Source organism: Anomaloglossus baeobatrachus, chromosome 1, assembly GCF_048569485.1.
Source record: "Anomaloglossus baeobatrachus isolate aAnoBae1 chromosome 1, aAnoBae1.hap1, whole genome shotgun sequence".
In the NCBI taxonomy this organism is placed as follows: Eukaryota; Metazoa; Chordata; class Amphibia; order Anura; family Aromobatidae; genus Anomaloglossus; species Anomaloglossus baeobatrachus.
The window spans coordinates 945,698,485-945,714,836 of record NC_134353.1 but is presented as its reverse complement, the minus strand read 5'-3'; the positions used below and the strand labels follow the sequence as shown (position 1 = coordinate 945,714,836).

General features: G+C 54.0%; 1 protein-coding gene across 2 annotated transcripts in view; it reads left to right on the top strand.

Annotated features, from left to right (window-relative positions):
• Nucleotides 1–2,813: 2,813 nt before the first annotated feature.
• GPBP1 (GC-rich promoter binding protein 1) overlaps nt 2,814–16,352 on the top strand; it is a 36,795-nt gene continuing 23,256 nt past the window's right edge. The window contains exons 1-3 of one of the 2 annotated variants that reach the window (XM_075328834.1): nt 2,814–2,958; nt 5,682–5,865; nt 7,612–7,732. In XM_075328834.1, coding sequence (XP_075184949.1) covers nt 5,803–5,865; nt 7,612–7,732 — 184 coding nt within the window. In that variant the 5' untranslated portion in view covers nt 2,814–2,958; nt 5,682–5,802. Of the gene's footprint in view, nt 2,959–3,001; nt 3,281–5,681; nt 5,866–7,611; nt 7,733–16,352 lie in introns of those variants that run through there. The other variant, XM_075328844.1, reaches the window with a different exon arrangement.

Here is a 16,352-nt window from a genome sequence, read left to right as displayed (position 1 = left end):
ACTTCCAGTTCTTTCACGGAGAGTTTTCAGCAGTCTCATTATTATCAGAGGCAGGATTATAATGATTTATAACAAATCTATGCACAGCTGATAACACAGGATGCACCAATCACAACAGGCGATATCACAGCTCACCGCTGCCCTTCACAACCCCCTTTACACACGCTCTTTAGATGCTTCAGTACAAAAGGGTCGGTCGAGGTCTGTACACTGCTGCTAATGTACATGTGCAATTCCTGAAATAACAGAAAATTAGTGAAAAAAAGCCCCAGTGGTTAGTATGATTTATAACTTGTGACAACCTCTGGGATACTGCAGTGATCCGTTTTAGCGGAATGCTCACAACAATGCAGTACTTTGTTGTACAAGTACTCTCAGGACTCCGGGGTACCCTGCAGTGCTCTGGGGGACCCTGCAGTACGCCGGTGTACCGGGGACTCTCGGGACTCTGCGGTGCTCCGGTGTAACGGGGACTCTCGGGACTCTGCGGTGCTCCGGTGTAACGGGGACTCTAGGGACTCTGCAGTGCTCCGGTGTAACGGGGACTCTCGGGACTCTGCAGTGCTCCGGTGTAACGGGGACTCTCGGGACTCTGCAGTGCTCCGGTGTAACGGGGACTCTCGGGACTCTGCAGTGCTCCGGTGTAACGGGGACTCTCGGGACTCTGCAGTGCTCCGGTGTAACGGGGACTCTCGGGACTCTGCAGTGCTCCGGTGTAACGGGGACTCTCGGGACTCTGCAGTGCTCCGGTGTAACGGGGACTCTCGGGACTCTGCAGTGCTCCGGTGTAACGGGGACTCTCGGGACTCTGCAGTGCTCCGGTGTAACGGGGACTCTCGGGACTCTGCAGTGCTCCGGTGTAACGGGGACTCTCGGGACTCTGCAGTGCTCCGGTGTAACGGGGACTCTCGGGACTCTGCAGTGCTCCGGTGTAACGGGGACTCTCGGGACTCTGCAGTGCTCCGGTGTAACGGGGACTCTCGGGACTCTGCAGTGCTCCGGTGTAACGGGGACTCTCGGGACTCTGCAGTGCTCCGGTGTAACGGGGACTCTCGGGACTCTGCAGTGCTCCGGTGTAACGGGGACTCTCGGGACTCTGCAGTGCTCCGGTGTACCGGGACTCTCAGGACTCTGCGGTGCTCCGGTGTACCGGGGATTCTCAGGACTCTGCAGTACGCCGATGTATCGCCACTCTCAGGACTCTGCGGTGCTCCGGTGTACCGGGACTCTCAGGGCTCTGCAGTATGCCGGTGTACCGGGACTCTCAGGACTCTGCAGTATGCCGGGGTACCGGGGATTCTCAGGACTCTGCGGTGCTCCGGTGTACCGGGACTCTCAGGGCTCTGCAGTATGCCGGTGTATCGCCACTCTCAGGACTCTGCAGTACGCCGATGTATCGCCACTCTCAGGACTCTGCGGTGCTCCGGTGTACCGGGACTCTCAGGGCTCTGCGGTGAACCGGTGTACCAGGACTCTCAGGACTCTGCAGTATGCCGGTGTACCGGGACTCTCAGGACTCTGCGGTGCTCTGGTGTACCGGGACTCTCAGGACTCTGCGGTGCTCTGGTGTACCGGGACTCTCAGGACTCTGCGGTGCCCTGGTGTACCGGGACTCTCAGGACTCTGCAGTATGCCGGTGTACCGGGACTCTCAGGACTCTGCAGTATGCCGGTGTACCGGGACTCTCAGGACTCTGCAGTACGCCGGTGTACCGGGACTCTCAGGGCTCTGCGGTACGCCGGTGTACCGGGACTCTCAGGACTCTGCAGTATGCCGGTGTACCGGGGACTCTCAGGGCTCTGCAGTATGCCGGTGTACCGGGGACTCTCAGGACTCTGCGGTGCTCCGGTGTACCGGGGACTCTCAGGACTCTGCGGTGCTCCGGTGTACCGGGGACTCTCAGGACTCTGCGGTGCTCCGGTGTACCGGGGACTCTCAGGACTCTGCGGTGCTCCGGTGTACCGGGACTCTCAGGACTCTGCGGTGCTCTGGTGTACCGGGACTCTCAGGACTCTGCGGTGCTCTGGTGTACCGGGACTCTCAGGACTCTGCGGTGCTCTGGTGTACCGGGGACTCTCAGGACTCTGCGGTGCTCCGGTGTACCGGGACTCTCAGGACTCTGCGGTGCTCCGGTGTACCGGGGACTCTCAGGGCTCTGCAGTATGCCGGTGTACCGGGACTCTCAGGACTCTGCGGTGCTCTGGTGTACCGGGACTCTCAGGACTCTGCGGTGCTCCGGTGTACCGGGGACTCTCAGGACTCTGCAGTGCTCCGGTGTACCGGGACTCTCAGGACTCTGCGGTGCTCCGGTGTACCGGGGACTCTCAGGACTCTGCAGTGCTCCGGTGTACCGGGGACTCTCAGGACTCTGCGGTGCTCCGGTGTACCGGGACTCTCAGGACTCTGCGGTGCTCCGGTGTACCGGGGACTCTCAGGACTCTGCAGTATGCCGGTGTACCGGGGACTCTCAGGACTCTGCAGTGCTCCGGTGTACCGGGGACTCTCAGGACTCTGCAGTATGCCGGTGTACCGGGGACTCTCAGGGCTCTGCAGTATGCCGGTGTACCGGGACTCTCAGGACTCTGCGGTGCTCCGGTGTACCGGGACTCTCAGGACTCTGCAGTACGCCGGGGTACCGGGACTCTCAGGACTCTGCAGTGCTCCGGTGTACCGGGGACTCTCCCTGCACTAAACTCAGCCATCATTGTCATGGCGACCTCACGGCTTCAGCACTCATCTTTCTAAAACTGCTCACGTGACATGCAACGTAATTTGCGTCATGACGTGACGTAGCGTTGGCTGAATCAGATGACGTCACCCGCTGGGAAGTCCCGGGAGCCCCCACTCACGGCCTTCGCACGCATTTTAACCTGTTCGCCCCCAGATGGCGCCTCCCGATGGCTGTAAGCCGGAAGGTTTCTCTGACAGCTCGTGATCAGGCGGCCGCAGAAGCAGCAGGTGACTGAAGCGGAGAGGAGCGGCCCCTCTGTCACCACACACGGCGGCCCGCCTTCCGATTGTAAATCTTAAAAGAGTCAGGCACAACAGGGCAGCTTATTCTGGGGGCCTCTGCAGGCGGAAGTATGTGTAATTTAGGCATCACCCTGGGGGGGAAGCCCCCAAACGTAGGTGTTCTGTGGCAACGCCTGTTGGAATATTCTGCATGTGCTTTTTTTTTTTTTCTTGGCGAGTGATACGTTTGCGGTGTCCCCCGGTGACGAGTGTCCGCCCCTGCGTGGGATCGAGGTCTCCCTGTGCTCAGTGCAGGCTGGAGCTATGTGTGAGTACGCGCACACTGACACACTGCACCGACACCGCAGCTCTGTGCAAAGTTTCAAGAAGTTTATTATCACTACCTAGTATTCACTGTGCAGCCGGCGGCGTCCCCTCACGTGTCCCCGGCATATACCGTGTGATTTCCGGCTGTACGCCGACATCGCGTATTAACCCCTTCAGGATCAGACGATGTCTGCGTTTTATACCCCAAGTTTATGTATTGTTGCTGATGTTGCGTGCACCATAGATGAATGAATATCTAATAGCTGAAGACTATCCTGAATCTGGCCGGCCGCCATCACCGGGTCCGACGTCTGAGCGCTCCTCTGCACAGCTGGATGGGGTTTATGGGGGGAACAAGTTGAATTTTTAAGTTTTGAGAAAGTTTTAATTTTTTTTTTTTTTGTTTTTTTTTTCTTGTTTGGAAACAATAATTCCATCCTCCGGGGCTCAGCTTCCTCATGTATCCGCGTCCGTCCTCCGGGGCTCAGCTTCCTCATGTATCCGCGTCCGTCCTCCGGGGCTCAGCTTCCTCATGTATCCGCGTCCGTCCTCCGGGGCTCAGCTTCCTCATGTATCCGCGTCCGTCCTCCGGGGCTCAGCTTCCTCATGTATCCGCGTCCGTCCTCCGGGGCTCAGCTTCCTCATGTATCCGCGTCCGTCCTCCGGGGCTCAGCTTCCTCATGTATCCGCGTCCGCCCTCCGGGGCTCAGCTTCCTCATGTATCCGCGTCCGCCCTCCGGGGCTCAGCTTCCTCATGTATCCGCGTCCGCCCTCCGGGGCTCAGCTTCCTCATGTATCCGCGTCCGTCCTCCGGGGCTCAGCTTCCTCATGTATCCGCGTCCGTCCTCCGGGGCTCAGCTTCCTCATGTATCCGCGTCCGTCCTCCGGGGCTCAGCTTCCTCATGTATCCGCGTCCGTCCTCCGGGGCTCAGCTTCCTCATGTATCCGCGTCCGTCCTCCGGGGCTCAGCTTCCTCATGTATCCGCGTCCGTCCTCCGGGGCTCAGCTTCCTCATGTATCCGCGTCCGTCCTCCGGGGCTCAGCTTCCTCATGTATCCGCGTCCGTCCTCCGGGGCTCAGCTTCCTCATGTATCCGCGTCCGTCCTCCGGGGCTCAGCTTCCTCATGTATCCGCGTCCGTCCTCCGGGGCTCAGCTTCCTCATGTATCCGCGTCCGTCCTCCGGGGCTCAGCTTCCTCATGTATCCCCATCCGTCCTCCGGGGCTCAGCTTCCTCATGTATCCGCGTCCGTCCTCCGGGGCTCAGCTTCCTCATGTATCCGCGTCCGCCCTCCGGGGCTCAGCTTCCTCATGCATCCGCGTCCGTCCTCCGGGGCTCAGCTTCCTCATGCAGCTGCATCCCTCGTTCCGGCCGGCTTCCATTCTCCGGGGCTCAGCCTCCTCATGTAGTCACAATAGCAGCAGTACCAGGCATAGCTGCCTGTGAGGTCTCCGGCTGCCATTTGCACTCCATGATTGTGCCTGCTGGACCCAATGAGGAGTCCTGTCTTCTGTCCCAACCGCCTAAATGCTGTAGCTGCTTTTGACCTTGACACCGAGGTGGTTAAACATCCAGAGTCGGAGATGTCTCTGATCCCGGCCGTTTCTGCACTGCGCAGTGGTTCCGGACCGGTGCGATCCGCTGTGCTCGGGTCCACACATTCTTTTCCCTTCCGCTGCCCCCGACATCTTCTTTCTTGGCGCTGATAAATGAACAGCAACTAAAGGGTGTTTGACAAATTGCAGCCACTTCTGTTCTGCAGGGAAATCCTCCCCAAGATGTCTCCTGTGCGAGGATTTTCCTGTGTGATGCGGAAATAAATTGTGATTTTCCTATTGAAGTCAGTGCTCAAAATCTGCAAATAATGTGCGGCAGATAATGATCCTCCTGCGGAACGGACTCTCGATTGTGGAGACTTTAAATACAGATTGTGCGGCAATCCATCCTAGTTCTTCTTACGTTTAGGCGGATCTGTCAATAGATTTCATAATCTAAACGGCCTACATTTAAAACGGATATTAGACCTGATGAAGCTGGAGAAGTTACTGTGAACACTCATTAGAATGTGTGTAAAAATCATTGTCCTAAAACGAGCATTTTGTGTCCTCGAACGCATTAATGTAACCTTGTGAAAGTATCTCCTCCACTCTGACATGGATTTTTACAGTAAGTACACCAGCCTCATCAGAAAGCACTAATGTTTGTAGTGCGAAATCTGATGACCGCTCCACTTTAAGCAGAAGGGTTCCTTCTGTCACCACCGTAACTGTGGGGTGCAAAAAAAACAAACAAAAGCAAAATGCGTCTCCATTCACAGGCTGAGGTTGCTCACTGTTGTGCCCGATGACTGGCTGCTGAACATTTGTGGGGTTTTTTAACTTTTCTATTTATTCTCCCCCACAGGAGCCGTCGGCGGAGCGGTTTCCCGCGCAGGAGCCGGTATACATCTTTTTTCCTGCGACTTTTTCATCTTGCTATGAGGTGTTAGAGCCTCGCTATACTTCATCCGAGTGACGTGACCTAAATGGCGCAGCATGACTTCGCTCCAGCCTGGCTTAGTTTCCCTACACCGACCTCCTCCACAAAGGTAAAGCGCTGGCCGGGGTCCTCCCTGCGGGGGCTGGTTGGTCCCTAACTTCCATTATTATGTAGTAACTAGCTGTAGTACCCAGGCATTGCCTGGAATAGTGTCTGTCTTTGTGTGTGTGTGTGTCTGTCTTTGTGTGTGTGTGTGTGTGTGTGTGTGTGTGTGTGTGTGTCTGTCTGTCTCGTTCCCCTGTTTGTCCCTCTCTATCCATCTCTCCACCGACATCTTATTACTTCACACTTAAGCTACTTATACTATGAATGTCCTTTGTTCCTATAACAACCACTCACAGCTGCTATTAATAACCTTTTATCTCACAGCTCCATTGACTTTAATGGAGGCAGGTTTTTTGGAGAGTAAAGGCCCCGTCACACTAAGCAACATCACTAGCAACATCGCTGCTAACGAACAACTTTTGTGACGTTGCTAGCGATGTTGCTGTGTGTGACATCCAGCAACAACCCGGCCCCTGCTGTGAGGTCGTTGGTTGTTGCTGAATGTCCTGGGCCATTTTTTAGTTGTTGCTGTCCCGCTGTGAAGCACAGATCGCTGTGTGTGACAGCGACAGAGCAACAACTGAATGTGCAGGCAGCAGGAGCCGGCTTCTGCGGAGGCTGGTAACCACAGTAAACATCGGGTAACCAAGAAGCCCTGTCCTTGGTTACCCGATATTTACCTTTGTTACCAGCCTCCGCCGCTCTCACTGTCAGTGCCGGCTCCTGCTCTGTGCACATGTAGCTGCAGCACACATCGGGTTAATTAACCCGATGTGTGATGTAGCTAGGAGAGCAGGGAGCCAGCGCTAAGCGGTGTGCGCTGCTCCCTGCTCTGTGCACATGTAGCTGCAGCACACATCGGGTTAATTAACCCGATGTGTGCTGTAGCTAGGAGAGCAGGGAGCCAGCGCTAAGCGGTGTGCGCTGCTCCCTGCTCTGTGCACATTTAGCTGCAGCACACATCAGGTAATTAACCCGATGTGTGCTGTAACTAGGAGAGCAGGGAGCCAGCGCTAAGCGGTGTGCGCTGCTCCCTGCTCTCTGCACGTGTAGCTGCGTGCGCTGGTAACCAAGGTAAATATCGGGTTGGTTACCCGATATTTACCTTAAGCGCAGCATCTTCCACGCGGCGCTGGGGGCTGGTTGCTGGTGAGCTCACCAGCAACTCGTGTAGCGACGCTCCAGCGATCCCTGCCAGGTCAGGTTGCTGGTGGGATCGCTGGAGCGTCGCAGTGTGACATCTCACCAGCAACCTCCTAGCAACTTACCAGCGATCCCTATCGTTGTTGGGATCGCTGGTAAGTTGTTTAGTGTGACTGGACCTTCACTGTAAAGCGCGGGGTTAAATTCTCCAATCAAAACATAGTCTTTGACATTCCCTGAGTCACATGGGGCGTCTGTGCAAAATTTTGTGATTTGTAAATGCGACGGTGCGAATTCATTTAGCGGACAGATATATATTTTCACCCACTCACTCAGCTTTATATATTAGATGGCCCCTTCTGCGTTGCTTTGTCATCCTCTCCGGACGGCTCCACCTCCGCGGTTCCCATCGTACCCCCTTTAACTGTTTTTCATCCCTTTTAGCGGCCCATGGGCACACATATTGCGGAATAACTTTTCTTGCATTTCCCACTTGGATCCCGATACTCGTGCAATGCTTAAACACTCTGTGCTGCAGTGGAGCAGTGTAACGTTTGCAGTGTCCATTTCTCTGCGACCTATAAATCCCACCTTTTTACCATTGCAGACGGCCCTGAGCTCTGAGAAGCATTCGGAAGGTTTGATGCGACTAGACAGCCGACACCTGATCCGGAGACGCCACAATTCCTCCGACGCGTTTGACGCCGCTCACGGCCGTTCCAGCGCTGGTAGGTTTCTTCTAAACACTGCGTAGGAGCAGGAGGGCTGAATAATTGGGACATTTCATCCTGTCACATGGTCAGATGGGATGTCTGCTCCATGCTGACAGGCTCCATTCGCTGGTAGATCTAATGCCCCCACAGGTGATATGAGTGTAGAAATGTAGGAAGCCGGCAGAGCAATGCTTAGTCCCTCAGTGTCCACTACAGCTCATAGCATCCGGCCTGGCAGTGACTGACAGCCGCCTATCAGCAGCACTAACCCCCGGGATCAGAGAAAGCTCTGATCCCTACTGCTCAACCCCTGCAGCTCTGATCATTGCTGATCGCAGTGCGTTCACCGACAGAGGACTCAGTTCTGCCCTTATTAACGATCAGGTTTTATTATTCTTTCCACCTTGATAAAAATAAAAACCCACAAATTAAAAGCCGCCATTTATTTGCCTGAATATATTGGCTAGAAAATAAGGCATTAAATATCCAGGATGGCAAAAATGAAAAGGTTCTTGAAGACGACTTAACACCCTGTTAAAGGAGGCCAAAATATATAACCTTTCTCAAACATTTATCATTTAGAGGAAAAGTCACTAGATCCTGTCTGTTTTGGGTAATGTCCCTGGCCCTTTAAGAAAAAGAGACTGACGTTGGGGCTCTCTTCAGTCTCACTATTTTGACGGCTCTGTGAGACTTCCTGCTCCTAAGCTTGGAGGGGTGTGACTGTGCTGTTCTCACACTGGTGTCTCGTTAACTACTCAAAAAAACACGCAACTCTTCATTTCTATGAACTGGCCACTTTGGTGTTCATATTTGGATATTTCTTTGTCGCTCCATTGGGAGACCCAGACAATTGGGTGTATAGCTTCTGCCTCCGGAGGCCACACAAAGTATTACACTTAAAAGTGTAAAGCCCCTCCCCTTCTGCCTATACACCCCCCCCCCGTGAGTCACGGGCTCCTCAGTTTTTATGCTTTGTGCGAAGGAGGCACACATGCACGCATAGCTCCACAATTTAGTCAGCAGCAGCTGCTGACTATTTCGGATGGAAGAAAAGTGGGCCCATATAGGGCCCCCAGCATGCTCCCTTCTCACCCCACTCTGGTCGGCGGTGCGGTTAAGGTTGAGGTACCCATTGCGGGTACATAGGCAGGAGCCAACATGCTGTTTTCCTTCCCCATCCCCTAGGGGCTCTGGGTGAAGTGGGATCCTAATCTGTCTCCAGACACTGGGACCGTGCTCCCTCCGCAGCCCCTGGGGAATCTGCTGGACAGGAGCTGGGTATCGTCAGGGACAAGGCCCTGCTACTGTGAGGTACTCTGTGTCCCCTTGGGGACAGCGCATGGAGCGCTTGTGTCATACACGCTGCAGCACTGCTGGGTGTGTTAGTGCGCCGGGACTACCGCGCCGGCCGCGCTTATAACTTTAGTCCCCGGCTTTTGCGGCCTAGTACCGCATATTCCCGCCCCCGGGCCTGTCAGTCAGGGGAAGGGAGGGACGCTGCACTGGACGTCAGCGCTGAGGGCTGGAGCATACTTTGTATCCTCCTCCCCCCTCACTGAGCACAGTGGGACACCAGATTCCCGCACTTTCTTGGGCACGCCCACAGGCCCCTCCTCCTCACAGAACGCTGGCAGCCATTCCTGTCAGCACTTCTGAAGCTAGAGAGGAGAGACAAACGGCTCTGGGAGATCCAGGCAGGGAATCTGGTGATCACACAACCGCTTTGGGCAGTCGGTAAGCAGCACCTGTTTCTAGGTGCTGGCCCCCCTGGGTGCCGAAGTGTATATATATAGGTTTATATGCTATACATTTACTCTGTACGGTCGCACTGGTTTTTGGCTATATACCCTCCCAGATTGTACTCAGAGGAGACAACAGCATGTCGTCTGCAAATAGCAAGGGTGCCTAAGCACAGGCTTACTTTGCAACCTGTACCTCATGTGCGGCTATACTACCTGCAGGTTCCACCTACCCTCATTGTGTGCAATGCTCGGCACCTATGGTACTTACTCAGCCGGAGCCTCAGCCACTAGTGGGACCCTCGGCCCAGGTAGAAACACCGGCTGCCACTGTCCAGGTGACAGGGACGGAGTTTGCAGTATTCGCTGACAAACTTTCTGAGACTATGGATAAATGGTCTGCTAAGATTCTAGAGGCTTTGCAGTCCAGACCTGTAACACAGGCCCCGGGCACTGTTGAATCATTGACCCCAGGCCCCCCTCGGTTGGAGCAGCAAAGTGCTCCTGGGGTGACTCATAGGTCCCAGGGTGAGGTCTCTGACACGGACCGCAGTCCCAGACAACCTAAGCAGGGTCGCTGGGAGCTTCCCTCTACTTCATCCCCCTCTTCAGGGTCTCAGCATGAGGACTCTCTGGATGATGAAGCGGAGGTGGCAGATCAGGATTCTGATCCTGAAGCTGCTCTCAACCTAGATACACCAGAAGGGGACGCCATAGTGAACGACCTTATAGCGTCCATCAATCAGGTGTTGGATCTTTCTCCCCCAGCTCCTCCAATTGAGGAGTCAGCTTCTCAGCAGGAGAAATTCCGTTTTAGGTTTCCCAAGCGTCCATTGAGTATGTTTCTGGATCACTCCGACTTCAGAGAGGCAGTCCAGAAACACCGAGCTTGTCCAGATAAACGCTTTTATAAGCGCCTTAAGGACACACGTTATCCCTTCCCCCCTGACGTTGTCAAGGGTTGGGCTCAGTGTCCCAAGGTGGATCCTCCAGTCTCCAGACTGGCGGCTAGATCCATAGTTGCAGTGGAAGATGGGGCTTCACTCAAAGATGCCACTGACACAGATGGAACTATGGTTGAAATCCATCTATGAGGCTATCGGCGCGTCCTTTGCTCCGGCATTCGCAGCCGTATGGGCACTCCAAGCTATCTCAGCTTGTCACTCGCAGATTAATGCAGTCACACGTGCCTCTGCTCCGCAAGTGGTGTCATTAACCTCTCAGGCGTCGGCGTTTGCGTCCTACGCCATTAATGCTGTCCTGGACTCTACGAGCCGTACGGCGGTAGCATCCGCCAATTCGGTGGCAGTCCGCAGGGCCATGTGGCTACGTGAATGGAAGGCAGACTCTGCTTCCAAAAAGTTCTTAACCGGGTTGCCATTTTCTGGCGACCGCCTGTTTGGTGAGCGATTGGATGAAATCATTAAACAATCCAAGGGAAAGGACTCATCCTTACCCCAGTCCAAACCAAAAAGACCTCAACAACGGAAGGTACAATCGAGGTTTCGGTCCTTTCGGCCCGCGGGCAGGTCTCAATTCTCCTCGTCCAACAGGCCACAGAAGGGTCAGACGAACTCCGATTCATGGCGGTCTAAGTCACGTCCTAAAAAGACCGCCGGAGGAACCGCTCCCAAAGCGGCCTCCTCATGACTTTCGGCCTCTTCACGCCGCATCCTCGGTCGGTGGCAGGCTCTCCCGCTTTTGCGACGCCTGGTTGCCACAGGTACAAGACCGTTGGGTGAGAGACATTCTGTCTCACGGTTACAGGATAGAGTTCAGCTCTCGTCCTCCGACTCGTTTCTTCAGAACATCTCCGCCCCCCGAGCGAGCCGATGCTCTTCTTCAGGCGGTGTGCACTCTGAAGGCAGAAGGAGTGGTGATCCCTGTTCCTCTTCAGCAACAGGGTCACGGTTTTTACTCCAACTTGTTTGTGGTGCCAAAAAAGGACGGATCTTTCCGTCCTGTTCTGGACCTAAAACTGCTCAACAAACACGTGAAAACCAGGCGGTTCCGGATGGAATCGCTCCGCTCCGTCATCGCCTCAATGTCCCAAGGAGATTTCCTAGCATCAATCGACATCAAAGATGCTTATCTCCACGTACCGATTGCACCAGAGCATCAGCGCTTCCTGCGTTTCGCCATAGGGGACGAACACCTTCAGTTCGTTTCACTGCCTTTCGGCCTGGCGACAGCCCCACGGGTCCTCACCAAGGTCATGGCAGCAGTGGTAGCAGTCCTACACTCTCAGGGACACTCGGTGATCCCTTACTTAGACGATCTACTTGTCAAGGCACCCTCCCGAGTGGCATGCCAACACAGCCTGAACATTGCTCTGGAGACTCTTCAGAGATTCGGGTGGATCATCAATTTCACAAAGTCAAATCTGACACCGGCCCAATCACTGACATATCTTGGCATGGAGTTTCATACTCTTCCAGCGATAGTGAAGCTTCCGCTGGACAAACAGCGTTCACTACAGACAGGGGTGCAATCTCTCCTTCAAGGCCAGTCACACCCCTTGAGGCGCCTCATGCACTTCCTAGGGAAGATGGTGGCAGCAATGGAGGCAGTTCCTTTTGCGCAGTTTCATCTGCGTCCACTTCAATGGGACATTCTCCGCAAATGGGACAGGAAGTCGACGTCTCTCGACAGGAACGTCTCCCTTTCTCAGGCAGCCAAGGCTTCCCTTCAGTGGTGGCTTCTTCCCACCTCATTGTCGAAGGGGAAATCCTTCCTACCACCATCCTGGGCGGTGGTCACGACGGACGCGAGCCTGTCAGGGTGGGGAGCGGTCTTTCTCCACCACAGGGCCCAGGGTACCTGGACTCAGCCAGAGTCCTCCCTGCAGATCAATGTTCTGGAGATAAGGGCAGTGTATCTTGCCCTAAAGGCGTTCCAGCCGTGGCTGGAAGGCAAACAGATCCGAATTCAGTCGGACAACTCCACAGCGGTGGCATACATCAACCACCAAGGCGGCACACGCAGTCGGCAAGCCTTCCAGGAAGTCCGGCGGATTCTGCTGTGGGCGGAAGCCACGGCCTCCACCATATCCGCAGTTCACATCCCGGGCGTAGAAAACTGGGAAGCAGACTTTCTCAGTCGCCAGGGCATGGACGCAGGGGAATGGTCCCTTCACCCGGACGTATTTCAAGAGATCTGTTGCCGCTGGGGGAGGCCGGACGTCGACCTAATGGCTATGGGGAGATAAGGTATGCACACCAGTGACTATGGAAGGGGAATACATGGAATAGCAGAAACTGCTGTGTGAATACTGACATGAAAAATTCAATAGCTATTTGTAAGAATGAAATGTGAAAAATGGAACCTGCATTACTGCCATGAATATATGAATAAAGAGAAATTTAGCTACTGAATTGATCAATGCAGAAGAGCCCCAACACTACGCCAAAGTATTTCTCTACGTTGGGGTCCCTAGCTTGTGTGTGTCCTCTCATGCAGTTAAAAAACTTACCGTGTATGGGACGCTGAGACCCAGGCTATATATGCGTATAATGTGGATTGGCAATAGGTGTGTATGGGGAGGGTTCACAAACGAAAAACTACTAACATTAAGGAATAACGTTTAGAACTCCATTCTATGTCTGAACTGGGTGCAAAAAACCTAAAAAACATCACTATGGGGAGATAAGGTATGCACACCAGTGACTATGGAAGGGGAAAATTCAATAGCTATTTGTAAGAAACATGAAAAATTCAATAGCTATTTGTAAGAATCTTCTTACAAATAGCTATTGAATTTTTCATGTCAGTATTCACACAGCAGTTTCTGCTATTCCATGTATTCCCCTTCCATAGTCACTGGTGTGCATACCTTATCTCCCCATAGTGATGTTTTTTAGGTTTTTTGCACCCAGTTCAGACATAGAATGGAGTTCTAAACGTTATTCCTTAATGTTAGTAGTTTTTCGTTTGTGAACCCTCCCCATACACACCTATTGCCAATCCACATTATACGCATATATAGCCTGGGTCTCAGCGTCCCATACACGGTAAGTTTTTTAACTGCATGAGAGGACACACACAAGCTAGGGACCCCAACGTAGAGAAATACTTTGGCGTAGTGTTGGGGCTCTTCTGCATTGATCAATTCAGTAGCTAAATTTCTCTTTATTCATATATTCATGGCAGTAATGCAGGTTCCATTTTTCACATTTCATTCTTACAAATAGCTATTGAATTTTTCATGTCAGTATTCACACAGCAGTTTCTGCTATTCCATGTATTCCCCTTCCATAGTCACTGGTGTGCATACCTTATCTCCCCATAGTGATGTTTTTTAGGTTTTTTGCACCCAGTTCAGACATAGAATGGAGTTCTAAACGTTATTCCTTAATGTCGACCTAATGGCGTCCCGGCACAACAACAAGGTCCCGGCATTCATGGCACGGTCTCAAGATCACAGAGCTCTGGCGGCAGACGCATTAGTTCAGGATTGGTCGCAGTTTCAACTGCCTTATGTGTTTCCTCCTCTGGCACTGTTGCCCAGAGTGTTACGCAAGATCAGGTCCGACTGCCGCCGCGCCATCCTCGTCGCGCCAGATTGGCCGAGGAGGTCGTGGTACCCGGATCTGTGGCATCTCACGGTGGGTCAACCGTGGGCACTACCAGACCGACCAGACTTGCTGTCTCAAGGGCCGTTTTTCCATCTGAATTCTGCGGCCCTCAACCTGACTGTGTGGCCATTGAGTCCTGGATCCTAGCATCTTCAGGGTTATCTCAAGAGGTCATTGCCACTATGAGACAGGCCAGGAAACCAACGTCCGCCAAGATCTACCACAGGACGTGGAGAATATTCTTATCCTGGTGCGCTGATCAGGGTTTTACTCCCTGGCCATTTGCCTTGCCCACTTTTCTTTCCTTCCTTCAATCCGGATTGGAAAAGGGTTTGTCGCTCGGTTCTCTTAACCCCATAACGACGGCTGTACGACTTAAAGCGGCGGCAAAACAGGGTACTTATTCTGTTCCGCCGCTTTAAAGCGGCGGCCCGAAAAAACCCTGTAGCGCCCCCCAGCGACCGAAAATCTCGGGAGTTTCAGCTACCGGGGGTAGCTGAGACCCCCCAGATTATGAATCGGGGTGTTTTTTTTGGACCCCGATCATGTGATCGGCGGTATACACTGTATACCGACGAACACATGAAAAAAAAAGAAATGGCCGGTAAAACTGATTTCTTTTTCTTCAGCGCTCTATTGGGAGACCCAGACGATTGGGGTATAGCTACTGCCCTCTGGAGGCCACACAAAGCACTACATTAAAAGTGCAAGGCCCCTCCCCCTCTGGCTATACCCCCCCCCGTGGTATCACGGGTTCTCCAGTTTTAGCTTTGTGTGCGAAGGAGGTCAGACATTCCATGCATAGCTCCATAGATTTTAGTCAGCAGTAGCTGCTGACTGTTTCGGATGGAAGAAAAGAGGACACATATAGTGTCCCCAGCATGCTCCCTTCTCACCCCTGGATGGTGTTGTAAGGTTGAGGTACCTATTGCTGGTACAGGGCTGGAGCCTGACATGCTGTTTTCCTTCCACATCCCCTGGTAGGGCTCTGTGGAAGTGGGATCCTGCCGGCCTCTCAGCTCTGACGCCGGGCTCCATCCACAGACCCATTAGAACCTGATGGAGACGGAGCAGGAGTACGATCAGGGACAGGCCCTGCATCATACAGGTACTCTGTGTCCCCGGCAGGCACAGACACACTCCGGGCTGGCTGGGTGTTGTAGTGCGCCGGGGACCGCAACGTGGAGTTGGTGTCCCTACAGATTACTGGGGGACTTTTTTGTGTATGGGAACGCAGCGCCGACCCCCTCTGGACCGGGCGGCGCTGCTGTGACTTGTGGTGCGCCGGGGATCCGCCGTCCGCGCTTTTACGGCGGCGGCGGTTATAAATTTAGTCCCCGGCTTTTTGGGCCTAGGACGCCGGCAGCTCCGATTCGTTCCCGCCCCCACCCTGTCATTCAGGGTAGGGGAGAGACGCTGTTCGCTAGCAGCGACGAGGGCTGGAGCCTGATTTACATGCTCCAGCCCTCTCACTTGGCACAGAGGGAAGCAGGCTTCCCGCTCTTGGCCAGGAACGCCCAGGGCCCGCCCCCCTTCCTCTCTCGAGACGCCGGCAGCCATTACATGCATGCCTGGCTGGAGGAAGGACGCAAGGCTCTGGGAGACCTGGACTAGGGGCTATCTGGCGACCACACACCCGCTTTTTAAGCGGGCGGTAAGCGATTTTTCTGTGCTGGTCCCTCTAGTGCCTCACTGTGTATCAGTGTACAGGGTACAGATATATAGATATTGTATTTCTTGCACTGTGAGGTGCGCTTCTGGCTGCATATCCCAGATCGCTCTGTGGAAGCAGCAACATGTCATCCTCAAAACGCAAGGCGGCCAAGGCAAAAAGGGCTGTGTATACTGCGTGTGCTGCATGTGGGGCTAATCTACCAGCAGGCTCCGATGACCCCCATTGTGTGCAATGCTCCGACCCGGTGCTGCTTCGCCAGCCGGAGTCAGGAGAGGTAGCGACCCAGGCTGAGACGCTTGTAAGTTCTGCCCCGGTGACAGGGACAGACTTTGCAGTTTTTGCAGATAATATGTCTGTGTCTATGGCAAAAATCCTTGAAACCTTGCAATCTATGCATGGGGCTCAGTCTCTGGGCACGGCGAGGCCTCTGTCCTCAGGTCCCCCTTACTTGGAATGTATCCAGCCCACAGGGGGGTCCCCGGCTTCACAGGCCGAGGATTATGACTCAGATGATGGCCCCAGCCACCCTAAGCGAGCTCGCTGGGAAAGACCCTCGACGTCTTCACACTGCTCAGGGTCTCAGCGCAATCAGTCTCCCTGTGATGTGTCTGATGAGAGTGATCAGGAATCCACTCCTGGAACCC